The sequence below is a fragment of the Mustelus asterias genome, chromosome 6 (assembly GCF_964213995.1).
Source record: "Mustelus asterias chromosome 6, sMusAst1.hap1.1, whole genome shotgun sequence".
Taxonomy (NCBI): Eukaryota; Metazoa; Chordata; class Chondrichthyes; order Carcharhiniformes; family Triakidae; genus Mustelus; species Mustelus asterias.
Genome location: NC_135806.1, coordinates 95,118,499 through 95,141,846, shown reverse-complemented (window position 1 = coordinate 95,141,846; position 23,348 = coordinate 95,118,499). Strand labels below are relative to the sequence as shown.

The 23,348-nt window shown below is 44.6% G+C and overlaps 1 protein-coding gene across 4 annotated transcripts in view; it reads right to left on the bottom strand.

Moving 5' to 3' along the window:
* The window catches only part of mctp1a (multiple C2 domains, transmembrane 1a), a 599,923-nt gene that overhangs the window by 238,828 nt on the left and 337,747 nt on the right, over positions 1-23,348 (bottom strand). For all 4 annotated transcript variants that reach the window (XM_078214774.1, XM_078214777.1, XM_078214776.1 and 1 more), the window contains one exon: positions 11,807-11,900. In XM_078214774.1, coding sequence (XP_078070900.1) covers positions 11,807-11,900 — 94 coding nt within the window. The remainder of the gene's footprint in view (positions 1-11,806; positions 11,901-23,348) is intronic.

Genomic DNA, 23,348 nt, shown 5'->3' with positions numbered 1-23,348 from the left:
GTGATTTGGGAAATTCTGGCTTTAAATTATATTTTTAATAAACCACCATTCTTCAATATTGCTTTCCATCTAAAAATCAAAAGTAAACATGGAATGTAAAATTGGAGGTGTGATGCATTATATCTTTATTGAAAAATTAATAATGAAGGTGCTGCATGTATCACAATGTGCTGCTGTGCCTTAACCTTGTGATACGCATAATATTGAAATAAAAATGGTATGAAAACTTTCCAAGAGGTTTGCTGCAAGCGTGCTTGCGATTCAGTTGCCGGTTATGCTGACACACCAGGGCATATAAAGACAATCTTGCCTGCATGCCAGGAATAGCCTGTTCTGTTTCATCTGCAGAGATTAGTTTGCTTTTTGAGGTTCGTTTTGGCACTTGTTCAGAAACTGGGCAGGCAAAGGACTGCTGGTGGCTTGGAACCCACCTGCCTACTGCTGTGCTTCTGTGTCACTGCTGGCAACAGATTCCTTCTGTCAGACATAACATTGTCCGAACACAGAAGACAGTGCTAAGCACGTCAAGGGATATGTGGAGATAGCGGAGTATGGCGATAGAGGATCAGCCATGATCATTTTAGATGGTGGAGCATGTTCGAGGGGTCGAATGGTCTACTCCTGCTCTTATGGTCTATTCTTCTATGTTAGTCCGTGGCCCACCAAAAGCTCAATACAGCCATTCTGCAACAGTGTAGACCTTAGCTGAGCAGGGCTGGCCCAAAATCCTCTTTTTTTCTGAAGAGGCCTTTCATGGTAAAACCCCTTACAACATCTCCATTGGCCCGAGAGTACCTCAGTGAACTTGTAACGTGGATAAATCCATACGATGTTGCAAAGGATTGGAAAGACCCATTGGTGAATTGTGGCACATTGTCAGAGATAAAAATCCCTAAATGTCATGCATGGAAAATATTCTCTTCAGAGAGTTTAAAATGACTTCACAGGTGGACTCACAGCTTATTCACCTCAGTCCATTGGGAATAAAAATCCACAATGATGAGAAATACTTTTCCTTTGAATCCAAATAGGTTCATACCAAGGTGCTCCCTGACCAGGATGGTAAAAATGGTAGAAGTGGTTCTTTCTGCTCCTATCTGTGAATGACACATGTGCAGGTTGGAAAATGGAGCCAAAACCCAAATCAGGCATGATCATTTTGAATGGCGGAGTAGGTTCAACAGTCCTTATGGTCCACTCCTGCTCCTATTTCTTGTGATGCAGTCGAAGACCATGTATTCAATAGATCGTGAGCCCTAAAAAGAGGTCAATAGATCGTGAGATACATGACCACCATACAGTTTGTTATATCCCGGCCCAAAATTGGTAATACCAAGATGTCCCTGGTGAATTTTCTAGAGGATCTCCAACGGAAAGCTTGTGGGACCACCAACCACTTATTATAGATGAAGAGATTATCAATGATGTTGAAATGGTGACATTTTCCAAAGTACTGCCTCAGGACAGGGTTACTGGGAACATACTCTGGCCACCCTTCAAGACAGCATGTACGAATCTGAACACATTCCTCATCTTGATTTGAACCTCCTGAAAATCTTACAACGTCCACACTGTTGCTGGAAAATTTGAGTGGTCAAGGTAGTGAAGGCATCTGGTTCCTCAAAATTTTTATCTTCTTGTTCTGTATAGTTGATGGGTATTTGCAATAAAGTGACAGCTGTAGTTTTGTATTTTTCCTGCACAGCCTTTGTAATAGAAACTTTGTTACTATTGTTCTTGGTCGTTGACTTCTTCAACTTTAAGGATTAGGATCAGACCCTATACAGGCTTTCCTACTTATCAAAAAGCATTCCTGGTTCTGAATGACATATACTGTCACAGAAATCTTTCTACCTTTGTATCTTAATGCTGCATCCAGCTGACTTTTTGATTCCTCCTAGATCTTGATTTTTGATTGATGTGGCTTGCAGAGTAACATTTTGCAGCCACTTAACTCCATTAGACAGAACTGAGACTCAAGCTCCTGCACCCAATTTCAATTCTGTATGATGTCTGTGGTGAACCATAGTTGGTTACCACTAGGAGTGCTGAGCCATGGATGGTCAGCACTATGGGTGTTTGTAGATATGTTACTGTTGTCACTGTTGGGGTTAGGGTTGGGCTGTTCTACCTGTTGATATTGTTCTGTGGTACACTCCAGTTGGCTCCGCCTACCTGGGGAAGTATAAAGGTCACTGCACTGCCTGGTGACCCTTTAGTCTGGGATTGTATTGTATATAGCGTGCTCCATTCTTGTTAGTAATAAAAGCCTTTATTTCCCGGGTACAATCTAGCCTCCCAAGTGATTTAATCGCGCATCAATTTTATTACTAACAAAATTTTGAAAAAAAAAACCATGGAGCAAATGTTGAAACCCGAGCGGCTTACTTTAGATCCACGTGCAGCAGGAGCGTCAAACACTTTCAACCATTGGTTAAAGTGTTTTCAAGACTACATCGATGCCTCAACAGCCATTCAAAACGACGCCGATAGACTGCGGGTCCTCCACGCGAGGGTAAGCGACACCGTATTCTTATCAATCCACGATGCCCAAGACTACATAGGGGCCATCGAACTACTTAAGAAACGGTACAACAAACCGCCAAACGAGATCCATGCTCGACACCTTCTAGCCACTCGACGGCGGCAGCCCGGCGAAACGACAGAACAGTACCTGTGTGAACTTCAGCAGCTAGCCAGAGCCTGCAACTGCAAGCCAGTGTCGGCGGCCCAGTATACGAACGACTTGATCCGAGATGCGTTCGTGGCGGGAATCGGCTCATCGTATATTCGCCTTCGGCTGCTAGAGCAAGGTAATCTAGACCTCGCTAAGACAATAGAATTGGCTGACGCTATGGAAATGGCCTCCAGAAGTCCAGAAACGTACCCCACCGACCACGTGGGAACATCGTGGCAAGTACAGCCACCGACTCTACTTTATTCAGCGGCTCCGAAAAACTGCGCGATTGTGTTTCCAACCTCGGACCTGACGACGGCGGCAGCTCCAGGAAGCCCGTGGTGTTACTTCTGTGGATTGGCGAAACACCCTCGGCAGCGATGTCCAGCTAGAACGGTATTGTGCTCCGCGTGTGGAAAGAAAGGGCATTATGCCAAAGTCTGCAGGACGAAACCACTCTCCAAACATAGCAGCGCGGCGTGTGATTCTCCAGAGCCTGTCTCCTTGTCTCCAGCGTCTTCAAGGTCTTCCACCACGTGCGATTCCAGAGCGCCGCCATTCCTGACGACGGAGACGCAAGACACGTGCGACCTGCAGGGGCCGCCACTTTTAGTGCCACCGACCACGTGCGATCCATGGGCGCAGCCATTTTGGTCGGCACCGACCACAGACGACCAGCAGGGGTCATCATCATCAACCATCTCAGCTGCCTGCAGTTGCACCCAAGACCCAACGGTGGCGTCAATCATCCTGGACCAGGCCAAGCCTCACAGACTCGACAAGTCCATGATGGGCAGAGAGGTAAACGGACGCCAAATTCATTGTTTGTTTGACAGCGGGAGCACGGAGAGCTTCATTCACCCTGACACCGTGAAACGGTGCGGTCTCCGAGTACGGACTGTCAGACAGACAATTTCGATGGCGTCGAGGTCCCGGTCTGTTACTGTGCTAGGGAGCAGCGTGGTTAACCTAACGGTGCGGGGCACAGTTTACGAGAACTTCAGGCTCCTTGTGTTACCGCACCTTTGCGCTCCGATACTCCTGGGACTAGACTTTATGGTCCACCTGAGGAGTGTGACCCTGCAGTACGATGGGCCACTCCCTCCACTTTCAGTGGGAGCACAGCAGCCTCCAAATTGCCCAGCGCGCTCCACGTGTAGCCTCTCGACACTCAGAATCACCCCACCATCTTTATTCGAGAATCTCGTGCCAGGCTGCAAGCCCATCGCAACCAACAGCAGGCGTTACAGCGCTGAGGATCAGATCTTTATTCGATCTGAAGTTCAGCGGCTCCTCAGGGAAGGGATCATCCAACCTAGCTCTAGTCCATGGAGAGCGCAAGTAGTGGTGGTTAAAACTGGAAACAAACCCCGGATGGTCATAGACTATAGTCAGACCATTAATAGATATACGCAGCTGGATGCGTATCCTCTCCCGCGCATATCTGGCATGGTCAATCAGATTGCGCAGTACCGGGTGTTCTCCACCATTGACTTGAAGTCAGCTTACCACCAGCTCCCCATTCGCCCAGAGGACCGAAAATACACGGCCTTTGAGGCGGATGGTCGTCTTTATCACTTTTTAAGGGTTCCCTTTGGCGTCACGAATGGGGTCTCGGTCTTCCAGCGTGCAATGGACCGAATGGTGGACCAGAACGGGCTGCGGGCTACCTTCCCGTACCTGGATAACGTCACTATCTGCGGCCATGACCAGCAGGACCACGATGCCAACCTCTTTAGATTTTTACGCACTGCGTCTCGCCTGAATCTGACCTACAACAGGGAGAAGTGCGTATTTCGCAAGCGCCGCCTAGCAATTCTCAGATACGTGGTGGAAAACGGGGTCCTTGGCCCTGATCCAGACCGTATGCGTCCCCTCCTTGAACTTCCCCTGCCCACTAGCATCAAAGCACTGAGAAGATGCTTAGGCTTCTTTTCATACTATGCACAGTGGGTTCCCAATTATGCGGACAAAGCCCGTCCGCTCATCAAGTCTACCTCCTTTCCCCTAGCAACAGGGGCTCGCTTAGCCTTTGAAGGGATAAAAGCCGACATCGCGAAAGCCACGATGCACGCTGTTGATGAGTCCATCCCCTTTCAGGTGGAGAGTGATGCATCTGATTGCGCCCTGGCCGCCACACTTAACCAGGCGGGCAGGCCCGTCGCCTTTTTCTCTCGCACCCTCCAAGGCCCTGAAATTCGGCACTCTGCGGTGGAAAAAGAGGCCCAGGCCATTGTGGAGGCCGTTTGGTATTGGCGCCATTACTTGGCGGGAAAACGATTCACCCTGCTCACGGACCAGCGGTCCGTGGCGTTCATGTTCAACAACACGTTACGGGGTAAGATCAAAAATGATAAAATCTTGAGGTGGAGAATCGAACTCTTCACCTACAACTATGATATCATGTACCGTCCAGGGAAGCTCAATGAGCCCTCAAACGCCCTGTCGCGTGGAACATGTGCAAGTGTGCAGGAGAATCGATTATAGGCCCTCCACAATGATCTCTGCCATCCGGGGGTCACTCGGCTCTTCCATTTCGTAAAGGCCCGGAACCTACCCTACTCAGTGGAGGATGTCAGGTCCATAACCCGAAGCTGCCAGGTATGTGCTGAATGCAAACCGCACTTCTACCGACCTGACAGGGCACACCTCATTAAGGCCACTCGCCCTTTTGAAAGACTGAGTGTGGAATTCAAGGGCCCCCTTCCTTCGACAGATCGGAACGTGTACTTCCTCAATGTGATTGACGAGTACTCACGATTCCCTTTTGTCATTCCCTGTTCTGATACGACCGCTGCCACGGTTATCAAAGCATTACAGGATCTTTTCACCCTGTTCGGTTACCCCAGCTATATCCATAGTGATAGGGGCTCGTCATTCATGAGTGACGACTTGAGGCAATACCTGCTCTCAAAAGGGATTGCCTCAAGTAGAACTACGAGTTACAACCCCGGGGTAACGGACAGGTTGAACGAGAAATGCTACAGTCTGGAAGGCTGTCTTACTGGCGTTGAGGTCTAAAGGTCTTCCAGCCTCCCGTTGGCAAGAGGTACTCTCTGATGCGCTCCATTCCATCCACTCACTCCTGTGTACGGCAACCAACGCTACTCCACATGAGAGGATGTTTTCCTTCCCTAGGAAGTCTTCCTCTGGGACCTCATTACCGTCTTGGTTGATGTACTCAGGACCTGTCCTCCTGCGGCGACATGTTAGGACCCGCAAGTCCGACCCTTTGGTTGAACAGGTCCATCTCCTCCACGCCAACCCTCAATATGCCTATCTGGCATATCCTGACGGGCAAGAGGACACGGTCTCTATTAGAGATCTGGCACCTGCAGGGGACTTGGAAACCCCAGTCGCTCCCACACCCCTAGTTAGGGACCCCCCGACCCTTATCTCCCCTCCTGACACGGCGCGGGCAGTATCGGGACCACCACTTAATCCTCTTACTCCCGTGTACAGCTTGCCTGAGTCCAGGAGATTGTCGCCACCTCGAGGCATGCTCGAGTCCAGCAGATTGTCGCCACCTCGTGGTCCACCTGTCCGTGAGGAACTGGAGGAGTCACTGGACACCGCCTTGGAGAGAAGGTCACCACGGTTACCAGAACCGGCGTTACCGCCAGTGTTGAGGAGGTCGCAGAGACGGTGCGGTCCTCCAATACGACTGAACTTGTGAATATATGAACAGTTGTTCTTTTTTTTTTGCCCCGCCGGCCTTTGTTTTAAAGGAGGGGTGAATGTGGTGAACCATAGTTGGCTACCACTAGGAGTGCTGAGCCATGGATGGTCAGCACTATGGGTGTTTGTAGATATGTTACTGTTGTCACTGTTGGGGTTAGGGTTGGGCTGTTCTACCTGTTGATATTGTTCTGTGGTACACTCCAGTTGGCTCCGCCTACCTGGGGAAGTATAAAGGTCACTGCACTGCCTGGTGACCCTTTAGTCTGGGATTGTATTGTATATAGTGTGCTCCATTCTTGTTAGTAATAAAAGCCTTTATTTCCCGGGTACAATCTAGCCTCCCGAGTGATTTAATCGCGCATCAATGTCCATTGGCTTCAAAGTTAGTTCTCCACTAATGGCTTTTATTCTCTTTGATTTCACTGTGAAAAGTGATTTCCTGGCTGTTTGGTTCCTGTGCTTCTTGTATAGATAGAGCTTCCTTTAAAAGATTTTTCTATCTGCTTTGCAAACACAGGTTTTTTTTTTAAACAACATATTGGGTGGAATTCTCCCAAACTCCCGCTGGTGGGTTCAATGGGGTTGGTGGGGGAGAATTTGGTGTGAGGCAGTAAACTGGTGTGAATTTACAGTGGTATCTACTGCTGGTGCCCGCCACATTGGATCAGGAGACCTGCTAGAGACTGGCATGGAACTCATTTGCATTCCACTAATTCTCACCTGAACACTGCCCAGGCCTGTCTGTGGAGTTCGGGATGAAGGTTGATGGCAACAATGGACCACAGAGCACCAGAGCAGTAGATGGGGGGGATTATCTATAGGTTGACCTTCCAGAATTGCTGCCCTGGAGGGTATCAATCTTCCAACCTCAGAATTTTCCTGGAGATCCATCTCCTTTCTTGGAATGTTCTTCTTCCAGCCTCTGGGAATTCTGCAGTGAGAACCCAGAAGGGGCATGTGCTCCCAGAATTCCATCTTCATTTTCAGGGGTCCACTTTTTTTCTTCAACAGGGGCCAGAGATGTTGGGCATCTTTTCAATATGGTACCTAGATAGGACAGCAGACTATGCACCATCAAGCCTGCCTTGCTATGGAATACAGTGCATAACACCAGGTTGCATTATTAATGAGGTCAGGGGGCCGGCATATTTGCCGTCTTTTCCCACCAGCCCCCGCAGATGAGAGAATTCCACCTGTTGTTTTAAATGATCAATTTTGCCACATTCATGACATTCTGCTGTTTGGCAAGCATTTTCTTCACGTGTGGACTTTCTTCCTGTCACTGGAAAATAACAATTGATACTCTCCTTCAGCACACTTTGCTGGTTGCTACTGTGATGAACTTTCAGTTTTGCGCCAAATAAATGGAATATCTTCAAACAGCTTTTTTGATGGGATTTCTCACTCATCCCTCATCGCTCGAGTTTTGCTTTCATACTTTGGCCTGTCTAGCCAGTTGTACTGCTTTGCTCAACATCAAATCATCTCTAGATTGTAGAAAGTCTCACAGGGTTTCTTCCAAAACACCAACAACTATTCTGTCTCGAGCAAATCATCTTTTAACGTTCTGTACTCACGATGGCCGGTTGATCGATATAGATCATTTATAACTGAATTGGTCCCTTCACCTGGCCTTTGATTTCAATGGTTGAATTTTGGATGATGTTTCGACAAAGACTAAAATACGAGTCAAAGGCTCCAATGAAATCCTCATAGGTAGCTGTCTTCATGTTCATCCCCTGCCTGACCATCATGTCATCTGCAATGTTATCAGCTGTGTATAACAAGGTACTGACCTGGTCCTTAGCCTTATTTGCGAGACCTAATGTCGGTTCACAATGAGTGAAATGCTTTCTCCAGTTTTGCCATTTCATGGCCTGTCTGGGACTTGATATGTTCTGGAATGATTCTGGAATATGTACGGTAGAAGGCACCCTGGGTTGAGGTTCCCGCTTTGTGTGCTGTTTTCTGTGTTAGCCACAGGCTCTTGGTTTCCCTTTCTGGCCCCGAATGCCAGGTTGGCCTCAAAGTCCTTCACCCATTGCTCTCTGCTGCTACTGACTTTCTCTTTGGGCTTCTCCTTGTTGTTTTACACTGATTTTGTGTGGGTCTGGTCACTGCTCCTAACATCTGTTATTGTTAGGCCAGCTTCAAAGAGGTTGGGTGCCCTACTCTTAACTGGAGGCAAAAATGCTTTTTCAAAGTACCCTTTATCTACACACTCAACTATGTACAAAACTATAAAGTACTATGACAGAGCTACTTCTCAGAGTCTCCTCATTCCCTTCTGTGTAGCATCATTATTATATAGCTCTTTATGCACATGCTCAGTATCTATTGTTAATCATGTTAAAGTTAACCCTTTACTTTACAAGTAATGCAGAGAGTGCTTTAATAAAACTTAATGCAAAATAATGCTTGGTTTACTAGCTGACTGTGGTATGTCTGCAAAAAGAAGAAACAAGTATCTATTGAATCAGTGCAAAATGCTACACATCTGCTGAAACACACTTGTACAGAAATGGCATGCAATTACAAACAGTGAGGTCTGGACTGTCTTCCATTGGAGTCATCTTTCCACTCTGTTTCTCCTCGAGAATGTTGCTGCTCCTGGCTTCACAGACCTAGGTTGTGCTGGGTGCTTCACTCTCAGCTTCCTCGGGCTGGGGTGTGCTAGGTGCTTCACGCTCCTGGCTTCCTGGAGCTGGAGTGTGCTGGGCATTTTGGAAACGAAGCGTCAACCAGACTTGAAATGTTAGTTCTGTTCTCCCCCTACTGATGCTCTCCGACCTGCTGAGATTTCCAGCAATTTTTTACTTATGCTTTCACTTTGAGGTTTGGATGTGCTGATCTCTTCACTTTGAGGTTGGAGCATGCTGGCCTCCTCACTGTCTGCAGCTTGGATTCCTTCTCTACCAAATCTGCTTTTGCTGCTTCTACTGCAGGTGTTGTACTTGTCTCTCCTCTCTGAAGAACAGCAGCTGCTTATAGGCGTCACCTCTTGCCACTGGTTTGTGAAGTGGCTTGGTATCTTCCTGGTCCTTTTTTCTTCTGTTTCTTCTCAAACCAGCTGCCAGTGATCCAGTTGTCCCTCTGCTGGCTCCTTCTCAATTGATTAAGTCTGCTGAGGAGAGGGAGGGTCCAGTGCCTCACCCTCTTCCTTCTTGTTGTCTCTCCCTATCTCCTTCTTTGTCCTGTACTTATCTATGGTGAACTTGGTAGGTGGAGGGTTCAAGGTCCAGTTTGCAATAGCCATGCTTACTGTTCCTTGCACATGCCCCTTCTGGGTTCTCACTGCATAACTGATGCAGCGTTTTGGATAGGTCTCATAGAGGTGGTCTGCCCCAGCACTTATTGTCTGATGGCCTTTTTGCTCACAGTTCTTGCCAATGACTGTGTTGCAGTTGGCCACAACATGACCAGATTTTCCACAGATACGACAAACTCTGGCCTGTCCAGCATAGACAAGGTATCCCTGGATTCCCTCAATAGCAAAACTGAAGGGAGGGTGGAGGATTGCTTCCTAACGATCTATGTTAAAAATCATCCTGACCTTTTGACTGCTGGTCCAAATCACAAAGGAGACCTTGACCTCAGTGCCATTTCAGATCACCTTGACTTACCTGATAGGAGAAGTAAGCAGGAACATGGGGATTTCAATGATGGACAACATGGTTCTGTCGCAATGGCAGTGTAAACAGTAGCTTGGCTATGAGGATTGACAGTGTCACCAGGTTTAATCTCTCTTCAAACACCTTGAGGGATTTCACACATGCAGCAACTTTCTTGAAGGTCAGGTTGAAACAATCAGAGTTAGGGAAGTCCTGCAGGCAGTAGATGTCTGCAGCTTAGAACGTGCAGGATTCCCAAAAGGAGTCACTTAACAAAGTAGAAGAATGCCGTCGATGGGCAGCTCCTTTTCTATTTTTCATTGCCACCCTAATGGGTTTACACACCCCCTGGTTTGGGGCTGAATTCTGGGGCTCAGTTCTAGTTGCAGCCCTCACTTATTAAAACTTTCCCTGAATAGGCACTAAAGCCCCTACCAGAAAGAAAATAACAACCACGGTTGAGCTCCCAACATCGAAGGGTGAAAGTCTGAAATCTCTGCTGAAACCCTCCCCCAAAAATCAAACAAAAACCATAAAAACCAACAGTCTTACACTCATCCTGGGAAAATCACACCTTGATCATGGTCTCTTCACCTGACAGGTATATATGATATATATATATATATATATTATATATATGCATGTATTAGTTACCTCCTAAAAATGAAATTTATAATTTGGTGCCTGGACATTTTGAGTTTCCAGAACCATTCAACTAAAGTTATCAGTGTACAAGAGTGGTTTGATGTATTTTTTGAGGGAGAACCTTCTGGTTCGTTAATTCTAATAAAAAAAGCCAATTAAAATTAAGTCCAATCATCGTCCCCACATGAGGGACAAACAAGATCCAAGCTGCCAAGACAAGATATTGTATCCCATCTTAGGTTCGATCGAACAAGATCCAAGCTGACAGGATGAGGCATTGCACCCGTTCCAGAGCTTTAGAAGCTTGATCTAAAGCTTCACTTTAGCCAAAAGGCTGAGATGGCTTTGAAAAATTGCATCAGGTAAAGCTTCGGTTTAATCTCATTGGCTACCCTGATCCTTTACTCTACTGTAGCTTAGGCAAACCATGATTGCAAGCATCAGCACACCCCAAGTGCAATGGACTAGCCTCATCCCCTGCTTGATCATGGTTTCACTCCTGCCAGGTAAGTATTGAGGCGAATAATTTCAGATCAGTCAGGGAGGCAACCTGGAGCTTCCTCGACCTGGGAAACGTAGAACCAGTTTATTGTGTCATAATACCCATCAGTATCATGCTTTCCTTAGAATTAAGCAGGACCAGGTTAATACACAGCCCATCTGAATTGTTGGTTCCATTTAAATAAGTAGAGGAACTCAGAATCAGAAGTTACAGTCCTCCATGCAATGGCACCATTAGACATCTGGACGCATGAAGACCCAACACAGTATATGTTATTCAAAGGTTCAAAAATGCAGATGCACATGTGTGCATTTTACTTCCGAAAACAATGTGGAAGTATTTTGAACAGAAAAGAGTCTTGGATGTCCTTCCATTTTATACCCCATGTAGAAAGCACACCAGATCATTGAAATAAAACATCACATGGAATTGCAGTCACTTTTGAAGTTGCCATTGCATGAATTTTCCTCAAATTGATTTGCTTTGAAAATTTATGAAACTGTATTGATTTCACATCTTTGTGAAAAGAATAAAATCAGATATACTACAACTGAATTATCATCTAGGTGTACGATTATTTTAAGCAATCGACAGACATACATGGGTGTGAGCAGGAAACGGGAATGCTCAAGTGATGTTAAATTTCAGTGGCCCTCTCACACACAAAACAATTAAATGGCACCCACTTACCTGTGACATCGGCCACCATTAACCCTTCCGCCTTGATGATCTTTACCTGGATGAATCCTATGTCTCTCAGATTTTGTAAACTTTTTAACAACGACTGGAAAAATAACAGATATAGAATAATCAATATTTTGCCTCTAGATAGGATGGTTTCATTCTCCCGACACTTGGTGCTAATATTTTTTCTATGTCTTAATTTAACCAGCATTCTAAAGTCAATAGTTTTGCAGTGCATTCTTAATTATTTCAAATATTTACTCTGTTCCCTTACCAAAAAAAGTATAGGAATTTATCACCTAGTTATATCACATATCACAAGCTACACATAAAATGTTCTGATGAAGGGTTACCAACCTGAAATATTATCTGTTTCTCTCCCCACAGGTGCTGTCAGTTTTGTTGAGTGTTTCCAGCATGTATTTGTTTTTATTTAAGGTTTCCAGTCTTCACAGTGCTTTGTTTCTCATGCAAATAGTTTTATTCATGCACATCACTTATAGAATCTGTTTTTGGATTATCTTAGTTGGTTTTATACTGATGGTTTTTTAATTATTGTAAAAGCAAAGTACTGTGGACATTGGAAATCTGAACTATAAACAGAAAGTGCTGGAAAATCCTCAGCCAATCTGGCAGCATCTGGAGAGAGAGAAACAGAGTTAACATTTTAAGTTGAATATGACTTCTGAAGAAAAGTCACATTTGAGTTGAAACATTAACTCAGTTTCTCTCTCCACAAATGCTCCTGGTCCATATTGTTTGTTGTGGTGGTTGATAGAGCATTTATTCTCACAATGATTTTTCATACATATAAATAGTAGACCTATTACAGTGTTGACAGCTGCATTCTTTATAACTAGATTTCTGTGCCATTTACCAATATAAAAATCCTGGTGGAATACAAAGGTACAATGACTATGATTTTTTGCAATTTGTGCCAGATGAAGCAGTACTTGCACTATGTATCCCTTTTACAACCACACCTAACCCATGGTGGAATGGTTTTCTCCTTTCCCTCCAAGTATGACAGATTTTAAAAAAACTATCACCAGAATTTGGCTTAGGGGATAGTTCTGTATGTTGTATGATAGGTTAATAGTTGCACTGAGTAGTTTTCCTACTTTTATAGCATTGATGATAAAGATAAACCAAAGCTTACTGCTTGTGTGACTCATTTATCAAATCCCCAATCCGGAAAGTCAGAGTTCTATAAAATGGTCTTGAATTGCAAATGACAGAAGAGCTCTTTGAGTGCACTATACTTCTGAATGAAATATGCCAAAACATGGGTACAAAGGTGGTTAAATCCAGAAAATAAATTTAAGTAATTCATATCTGGCAATGTATATGGCACTTTAGTGTTTTTGGTGAAGCTAATCATATTGGCATGACCTAGGACAGCACAGGGTAGTGGTGGGAAACGTCACTGATCATTATTTCTGTTTCAGCTTACAATGCTGTCTCCACTTATACATTACTTTATTCATTTAGTGCAGGAATTCCCATTTACATTCTTCTGGGGTCCATTAAGGCAAGCGAGCCAGACTGAGGCCCACAGCCATTCCCCATTATATTGTCATGGTGCCATTATAAATGAGGTCATTAAACACAATTCAGTACAGAGTGCAACAATTGAAACAGAATTTAAAAAACTATTGGTGTTGACCCCAACTGTGTAAATTGTGCATACAAATACAAATAAACAGAAAATGTGATGTTAATTTTACCAAAGGCCCCATTGAACATTTTGGAGGTCCATAAAAAGATTCAGAATATGATCCAGGTTGCTTTTTAAGTGGAATATCTATCCACGCAGACAGAAAAAACCAAGGCCCCAAATTAATTCCATAAACAGCATTTTGTTTTAAGGAGGAAGAACTTCATTAGTCTCTCCTCCATTGAGCATAACTTGTAGAGCAAAAGTAAAGTGAAAAATTATGTCTAATCAACAACCTGATCATTATCATCACTGTGAAGATTTCAGTTTTAAACCCTTTCTGCAAGTTTACTTGATCTAACCAATTTAACAATAGCCAGTGCACTTTATCATATGAAAATAATTATGTTTGGTATAACTGGAAACCATATGAATTTAACTTTAGCTCATTTATTTCCTCACAAAGCATAATTCAAACCTCAGAGTTCATCCAGTCAGCAGCTGGACCACACAGATCACGAAGATCCCAAGTTCAACTTGGTCTCTGCAGTGGTAAGGGCGCCACAATAGGTTTCATTTTATTGAAGCAGGAGTGAAGTGGGGGAGTGAAGTAAAAGATTTCCATTTCTGGTTGTTATTCAGCAACCTCTATTGGAAGAGTTGATGAATGGACATCAGCTGAGGACAGCATAATTACTATTGTTTCTAATAGACTTGTCTCACTGGGGACGTTGCTAGCCCATTATATACAAATCAGTACATCACACATCTCCTCCTCAGCTGAGCACATTAATCTGCCAATTGTTTAATAAATAAGCTAGTATAACCTTTCTTGGCAGTGTGAAAATTATACCTACTTTCTGCAAGTATACTAAATAGATTAATATTATAAACATAAAGCAATACTACAAGATAGAAATCCCACAAACCAATTCAGGGTGGTGAACTATGTGGAAACAGATGTCTACCTGCTGCTTTGACAAGTCATGACCCCCATAATCCATCTGAAGGCTCATTATAATATTTAAGATTACTGCTTGGAGTGCAGTTGAGAGATCCTGTGCATGCTTAGCCCTGTTTGCTTCAGTCCATGCAAAGACTTCATTTTAAGATATTTCTGCCAATGCAACTAACTCTGCTAAGCTTAACAATTGATTACTAACTTGACTACATGTAGAATCAGAAGACTAAAGGTTAGCTAAAAATTGACTGCATTCCTTGAGGGTGCACAATGCAGGCAAATAACAGCATAACAGCAGCTGCAAGAATTGTTTTTCTAAGGTGGAGACAGCCTGCGGAAAATACTTCCAATAACGAAATAAGGGTTGAAATATGTTTTGGTTTCAAAGTGCGTGTGTTCAGTTGTTTTAAGATCCAGTTCAGTTCAGTGTGTTCAATTTCAGTACAGAGCCTAGCTGAGAAGCCAGTCTCCAATTTTGCTTTTTCTTCCGTCATGTTAATCTTTTAGAATTCTGTTCAATAAAAGAAAACCATTTTAAAACTTGTACCAAGTGCTCTGTCCCCTCATCTGTTCAAATGGATGAATGGACCCAAAGGCGGCAATAAAAGGTATCAGCACCACCAAAGAACTGGAGCTCAGGAGTGACATCTTGCCACTCCAAGCTCCACCAGGAGAAAGAAAATTGGTACTTGATTATTAAAATTTCCTTAAGGAATGAACAGCAACTCTTTTTAAGCTAACTTATCCCCCTAAGTTTGATTACAGTTGTATTTTTTAATCTTCTTTACAATATTGTTACAGTGAAAACTCTGCCTGCTTTCAGGAAATATAGGTCAGGTTGGGCTTTTCAAGACAAGCGGAGTGGAGTTCCCCAGCTATCCGCAGTGTGCCCAACACAGTCCAAAGTTGCAAGCTTTAATCTTTTCTTAAATGGGGCAGAAACCCCACTGAACTGGGTTCCATCCCAAGTTGCAGTTTACTGTCAGAATTGAGGTCCAGTTCCACCCAATAGCAGAATTCTTACTGTATCCTCTTTAATGGATTTGATTGTTACTGACTGTAGATAACTCTATAGTAGTTTCAGTCATAACTCAGCTGGTTTCTGCCTCTGACTGAGAAGGTTGTACTGTAGGTTTAAGAACCATTCTATAGCCTTGAGCACAAATATCAGCTGACACTCCAGTACTGCACTGAGTGCTGCCCTGTTCGAGATACTCTTTTCCATATGAGATGTTCAACTATGGTCGTATATGTTCTCTCAGTTGTATGTAAAAGATCCATTGCTACTATTCCAAAGATGAGCATGAGTGCTGTTCCTAGTGTCTTGGTCAATAATTATCCCTCATATTATCAATATCATGAAAACAGATTATCTGAAGCAGAATTTTCACACTCACCCGCCCTTCGTCCCATATGCGTCTGGGTATGGAACCTGATGGGACCAAAAATTCACTCCGATGGCCAGAATGCTGATTCACTGGCCCCATACTGCCCTCAGGCCATTTTTCTGGAGGCAGGATCGGTGGTGGAAGAGCTAGTAGCCCGCAAATGACAGGTAGCCAATTCAGATAACCTAATGGCCAATTAAAGCCATTTAACAGTTGCTGACTACAATTTTCCAGTTGGTCTGTGGGCTCCTGCAGCATCTAGAAGAGACCAACTTCTTGGAGGTTGGCCTGCAGATAGGCTCTGAAGCCCAGCTGCCTACCTACCACAGCTCCAACCACAAGACCACCCCTCCATAATGGTGACCCAGTAGCTATAGCCATTTTTTAATTTAAAAGTTTTAAAGTTTGCTGAGAGCGCATCTTAGGATGGAAGATGCTTGCTTGCTCACTCTCACCTCAAATGGCGGCGGATCTCCTGTTGGCCACTAATTAGATAATTTGGGGAAAATCACTTCTTACATGTTTATAGCAGAGATTGACAGATTTCTAAATGCCATAGCGTAAGGGGATAGTGTGTGAAAAAGACCCGAAAGTGGATGATCAGCCATAATTGTATTGAATGGCGGAGCAGGCTTGATAGGTTGAATGGCCTCCTCCTATGCTCTGTTGTTCTTTCCTTACTATGTAACAGTTCCCCACACAGTGCAGGTTTGGGTCCCCCATTTGACACCAGTGTGGGGGTGCCAACCCAAAACTCTTCACGATTGGATGAAAGAAAAGGGAATGAACAGATATGGGAACTGGAGGGGTAAATGTGATTGAAACTTTTTTCTTGCTGACATGAACTGGTTGGGCTGATTGGCCAATTTCCATGTTGTCACTTTTATATATGATTATCTTATATATCTTCACAGCCTCTGAGTTAAGAGTGATGTAAAACAAAATTTAAGTACACAGACTGCACAAAAGATCCAGCACATGATCTTTTATTCCACTGGCATCAAACTTATTAATAAATTCGTTAAAAAACTCATCTTAAAGAAACAAGCTCTTGATACTGGACAACTGTAGTCCGACACTGCTGATGTACAAGAAAATCTTTGATACCTCAACTCCTGGTCGTGAATCAACCATATTGCAGGTTGGTTAATACAGTTAGGGCGGCACGGTAGCACAGTGGTTAGCACTGCTGCTTCACAGCTCCAGGGTCCCGGGTTCGATTCCTGGCTCGGGTCACTGTCTGTGTGGAGTTTGCACATTCTCCTCGTGTCTGCGTGGGTTTCCTCCGGGTGCTCCGGTTTCCTCCCACAGTCCAAAGATGTGCGGGTTAGGTTGATTGGCCAGGTTTTAAAAAATTGCCCCTTAGAGTCCTGGGATGCGTAGGTTAGAGGGATTAGCGGGTAAAATATGTGGGGGTAGGGCCTGGGTGGGATTGTGGTCGGTGCAGACTCGATGGGCCGAATGGCCTCCTTCTGCACTGTAGGGTTTCTATGATTCCTATGATTTCTAGTTGTCAGAACAGGATAACCTGGTCGAGTAGAAGTGATGGTTAGTGATTGCAGCAAAGAAACACGGTTGGGAGCTGGCGTAATTGTGGCACTCCTTTAACTAACTTCCAACAACCTCATGAGCCAGGCTATCTTGCCCTATCTTGCCCTTCAGACCATGATAGGTATCTTCCTCATCTTGCAGCTGCTCATGTGGAAGTTAGATTACAACAATTGTGAAAATTAAAGTTCCATAATTGTCAAAAAAACCTGTTAAGAAATGGAAAATGCTTATCAGCATACGAGGCCTTAAGTGAAGCCAATCCTTGCATCTTCAGGATAAGCGACTAATTTAATAGTCACCTTTACCTTTTCTTCCATGGGGCATAATCCTTGTGCATCTACATGGTGCCTCTGTTAGATCCCTTCGGGTGCATTTCTCTTTCTTGAGGTGGACTCCAGCTTTCTAAAATCTATTTAACACCTTCCCTAAGTTTTCTACATACTCGGCTTCTGTCAATCCAGTTATAAGGACATCATCAATGTATACCACAAGTCATAGTATCTTGTGTAACAGACTCTCTAACATCCTTTGAAATATTGCACATGCCAACCTAGAAGGAAAAAAACAGTAAAATGGAGGAAAACGAATTCTGATCTGAATTGGTCTTGTATCCTTTAAAATGGAACACCAGCAAAATGGGGAAATAAGAATACTGGTCTGAATTGTTTCTTTGCTTCTGGGGAAGATACACCAAAAGGCGGGCACATGCACTAGAGTAAACCTTTGTGTGTGTTTATCATGACATAACCTCCAGAAGAATTGTCTAATTCAAGTTGCTGGTACATGCGACTCATATCCAACTTTGTGTAAGATTGACCTCTTGCCAGCTTTGCACAAAGGTCTTCAATTCTCGGGCAATTTATCCAGCTTGGAAGCCTGGTTAACTGTTATCTTATAATCGCTGCAAATGCGGATGGTCTGATCTGGGTGTTGCCCATCCTGGAAACTGAACTGGGTAGATGATGCCTGGTTCTTCCAACCTCTTTAACTCCGCATTTACTTTTTATCATCAGGTCTCTCCCTAAAGGATTGTGGAATTGCCTCTGGATCAATGTGAATCTTAGCGTCCAAGCATTTAATTTTGCTTAATTCGTCACGGAACATGTTGTTGTATTTTCTTAGCAATTCTGGGAGTTACTCTGCCCAAAATGGAAACATCCTGGACCAATTCAACTTGATTTCTTTCAGCCAACCATGGCCCAAAAGGCTTGGTCTTTCACTGTCACTATTATTAACAGGAGCTGGGCAGACAGCTGCCCATAGCCCACAGGTACTATTTTGTGATGCTTTTATTCTTATTGCTTCTCCCCTGTATATCTTCAATTTGGAAGAAGTGCTCTCCAAGTTCATCCTCTCTCAGCTACTGAAATGTGTGCTCACCCATCACTGTATCCACCTCCATACTTAGAGGCTTCCCATTTGCACAGAGCTTAACAGTAATATAGTTTAGGTTAAAGAGAGAGTGAATATCAGAATCAATGATGTCAGGCTTTTACACATTGTGTACTTGTAGCATCTTGGCTGATTGGTTCCTTGGCAGTCTTGACTTAGCTCTGCACTGCTTATAAAATGCCCTCTTTTAGAACCATAGAACCATAGAAAATTACAGCTCAGAAACAGGCCTTTTGGCCCTTCTTGTCTGTGCCGAACCATTTTATGCCTAGTCCCACTGACCTGCACTTGGACCATATCCCTCCACACCCCTCTCATCCATGAACCCGTCCAAGTTTTTCTTAAATGTTAAAAGTGACCCCGCATTTACCACTTTATCCGGCAGCTCATTCCACACTCCCACCACTCTCTGCGTGAAGAAGCCCCCCCTAATATTCCCTTTAAACTTTTCTCCTTTCACCCTTAACCCATGCCCTCTGGTTTTTTTCTCCCCTAGCCTCAGCGGAAAAAGCCTGCTTGCATCCACTCTATCTATACCCATCAAAATCTTATACACCTCTATCAAATCTCCCCTCAATCTTCTACGCTCCAGGGAATAAAGTCCCAACCTATTCAATCTCTCTCTGTAACTCAGCTTCTCAAGTCCCGGCAAAATCCTTGTGAACCTTCTCTGCACTCTTTCAATCTTATTTACATCCTTCCTGTAACTAGGTGACCAAAACTGTACACAATACTCCAAATTCGGCCTCACCAATGCCTTATATAACCTTACCATAACACTCCAACTTTTATACTCGATACTCCGATTTATAAAGGCCAATGTACCAAAGGCACTCTTTACGACCCTATCCACCTGTGATGTCACTTTTAGGGAATTCTGTACCTGTATTCCCAGATCCCTCTGTTCAACTGCATTCTTCAGAGTCCTACCATTTACCCTGTACGTTCTTCTTTGGTTTGTCCTTCCAAAGTGCAATATCTCACACTTGTCTGCGTTAAATTCCATTTGCCATTTTTCAGCCCATTTTTCTAGTTGGTCCAAATCCCTCTGCAAGCTTTGAAAACCTTCCTCACTGTCCACTACACCTCCAATCTTTGTATCATCAGCAAACTTGCTGATCCAATTGACCACATTATCATCCAGATCATTGATATAGATGACAAACAACAATGGACCCAACACCGATCCCTGCGGCACACCACTAGTCACAGGCCTCCACTCAGAGAAGCAATCCTCCACAACCACTCTCTGGCTTCTTCCATTGAGCCAGTGTCTTATCCAATTTACTACCTCCCCATGTATACCTAGCGACTGAACCTTCCTAACTAACCTCCCATGAGGGACCTTGTCAAAGGCCTTGCTGAAATCCAGGTAGACAACATCCACCGCCTTCCCTTCATCCACTTGTGGCAATAATGACCATCTCCTGAAACCTACATGATTCCAGGAACATGGGTACCTTCACATTTCACCTTAAGAACCATTGTCAGATCACTTCTGCTATATCTTTTTGTTCAGAGAGTGACTGGAAATGTTTCCTGCTTTGCAGCTGCTTCAGAGTTTTGGTGCCACAGCTGGCTGCAGTTCCTGTTCTAATTGGTACATAGCATCATTTTCAGCGCTCTGCAACACTTTTTCAGTGCTTTCCACATCCAGCACTATCTCCCTTGCTCATCTGAAGTTTATGTCGGTTTAGGTTACAAATGGCGCTGTATGGCTTTGTTGCTCATGGCACAAATTAACCAGTCCTGTAACCTGTCGTTTAGGATCACTCCAAAATCACAATGCTCTGATAACTGCTTTAGTTTAGTTGTGTAAGTCACGATCGATTCTCCTCGGGCTCTAGCTTGAAAATTAAACTTGAATCTCTGGAGTATGATTGATGGTTGGAATTGAAAATGACCCTTCACTAAATCCATGAGCTCACTGAATGATTTGGAGTTGGCGTGCTTGGGGCTGTGAGACTGCAAATAAGATTGTAGGCCTGACTTCCACAGACACTCAGGAGAATTGATTTGTGTTTTGCCTCCTCCCCTATTTTGTTAGCTTAGAAATAAATCCCAAGGTGCTCGATGTATTGTGTCCAGTCCTCCGTGGAAGAGTCAAATTGGTCTATTCGCCTCAACACAGGCATTCTGGTGAGTATATTTTTATTTCCTTCAGACTTTGTTTAAAATGCGATGTAGGGCTAGAAGCAGCACCGGGATTGTTTATCCTCATTGCCAGATGCAAAGATGTACTCCAGAGGTTTCTTAAGTTAAACAAACAATTTTATTTTCAAGGTTTCTTTATTAGCTGTATTTGCATGCCAGTCCATTGTACACACTTCCTAACTCGGAAAACTGCTCCCTCAGAGAGATTCCTCACATTAGGTGTTGATTAGTTGTTCAAACCATGTGACCTTTATTCAGTAAGGTGGTCTTAAACTGACAATCACCAAACTCTGGTTCTGGCTTCAGCCCATGCTCTGGGCTCCTGGTTTCGCCCATCCTACTGGAGCCTGGGCTCAGGTCTTCAGTCTAGGTCTTCAGTTTCTGTCAACCTCCTCAGCCCACACTCAAGGATTTTGGTTCCACTCCCACTCCAGCTCACACTCAAGGATCCTGGCTCCACTCCCATCCCAACCCACACTCAGGACATCTGGCTCAACCCTACGAGGATGCCCTTCTCCCCCATTGCCACCTGCCAGAGGAGGTCCAGCTGAGAGAACTCCTCCATAGCTGTGGGGCGGCATCCAGCGCGATGCCAAAGCCAGAATTTGGAACTTGGTGCTCAGTGTGACTCACCCACTACGGTGAGTATTCATAAAGTTTTTACCTGTTATGTATTTCATTCAAAGCTATGTTTAATGCCATCTTGTTTACTTTAAAATTACTCAACAATAAGGCATGGCTAATTTATTTGCATCAACCGAGGGATGCCCCAGGATCTTCTCATCTCTCACACTGTTCTTTTCCACATCAGTGACCTAATGCACTCATTGTCCAACCCTTTCTTGGTGTTGAGTCCACTGTATGGGTGGAATTTTCCAATATTTCTTCAAAGTGCCAGGCTTTGACTGAAAACTGGCATGTAGCTCAGTTTTCACTTCAGATCTTGAGGCTCCCTGAGTTAAAAAAAAAAGAGTGGGTGGGGTTTGCACTGTCACCCTGGCAGGATAGGGCGTCATAGAATCCTACAGTGCAGAAGGAGGCCATTCAGCCCATCGAGTCTGCACCAATCACAATCCCACCCGAGCCCTATCCCCAGAACCCCATGCATTTACCCTAGCTAGTCCCCCTAACACTAAGAGGCAATTTAGCATGGGCAATCCACCTAACCCACACATCTTTGGAGTGTGGGAGGAAACCGGAGCACCCAGAGGAAACCCATGCAGACACGGGGAGAATGTGCAAACTGCACACAGACAGTGACCTGAGCCAGGAATAGAACTTTGGTCCCTGGCGCTGTGAGGCAGCGGTGCTAACCACTGTGCCACCGTGCCGTCCATTGGCTTGATAGTACCAATAAAGAAGGCTCCACCGAGATCAGGCACCATCTTTAATGTGCATCCTGATCAGCACACAAACTGAACGGCTCCCAGCACCCCCACGTAAATGTTAGGACCCCCCCCTCACAAGCAAGGGGGGTGGCAACCCTCCCTCCCCACCACAGCAGAAATGACAGTGCACTCCCCCCACTCTCTTCTCCCCCATCCCACCCCCAGCATGAACTTCAGACCACCACCTCTGCTCCTTCACAGGCATCAGGCAAGCCCCTCTCCCCCCCCCCCCCCCCCCAACCCCCCCCCCCCCCCCCCAATCCTCCCCCCCCCCAGGCATTAGCCCTTCCCAACACTCATAAGGGGAACCACTCCCATGGGGCTGCTCAGGGGGCCTGCCTGGTACTGTCTGGGCATGCCCCTCTACCCCCAGGAGCTATATTTACATTTGTGCCCCCCCCCCCGCCCCCCCCCCCGCCCCCCCCAGGAGGGGATCCCCTTGAATGAATTTCATAAACTTTTGAATAAGTTGAATATTCAGTGAGAGAGAGAGATCATGTGGCAGGGGCTGGCTAATTACAGTAAATGTATGCAAAACCATAAGGCCGTGAACCTCATGATGTCACCGGTGGGAGGCAATTCCCGATTCTCTCCACGTTTTCTGTCATGTTAGCGATCCCGTGGACCACTAATGCAGGCTCAAAATTGCCCTCATCATTGCTCTGTCTGTCATGCCCAAAAGTCTATCTACCATGAGCACAATCACTCTGGCCATTATTTACAGGTGTGAATATTTTTCACATTTTTCCCAGTAAAATAATCTGGAACCCCCTACCCTCCCTCCCCGCTTTAACCTTTGATAACCAAGTCAACTTGACTTGAATTCAGAACAGGTCACATGCCCCCTTCTAAACTCATATTTGTAACACCTTGTGACTGAACTAAAGGAGCCAATACCAGTTAAGGTCAAACACAAATATTTCACTTTTGTAATAACTGCCTATGATCTTAAATGGTTTTGTAATTAGATATTCTTCAAATATTATTGTTGGCATCAATGTCTCTATTGACTTGAAGTGCAACTATTATAGAGTCACAGAGGTTTACAGCATGGAAA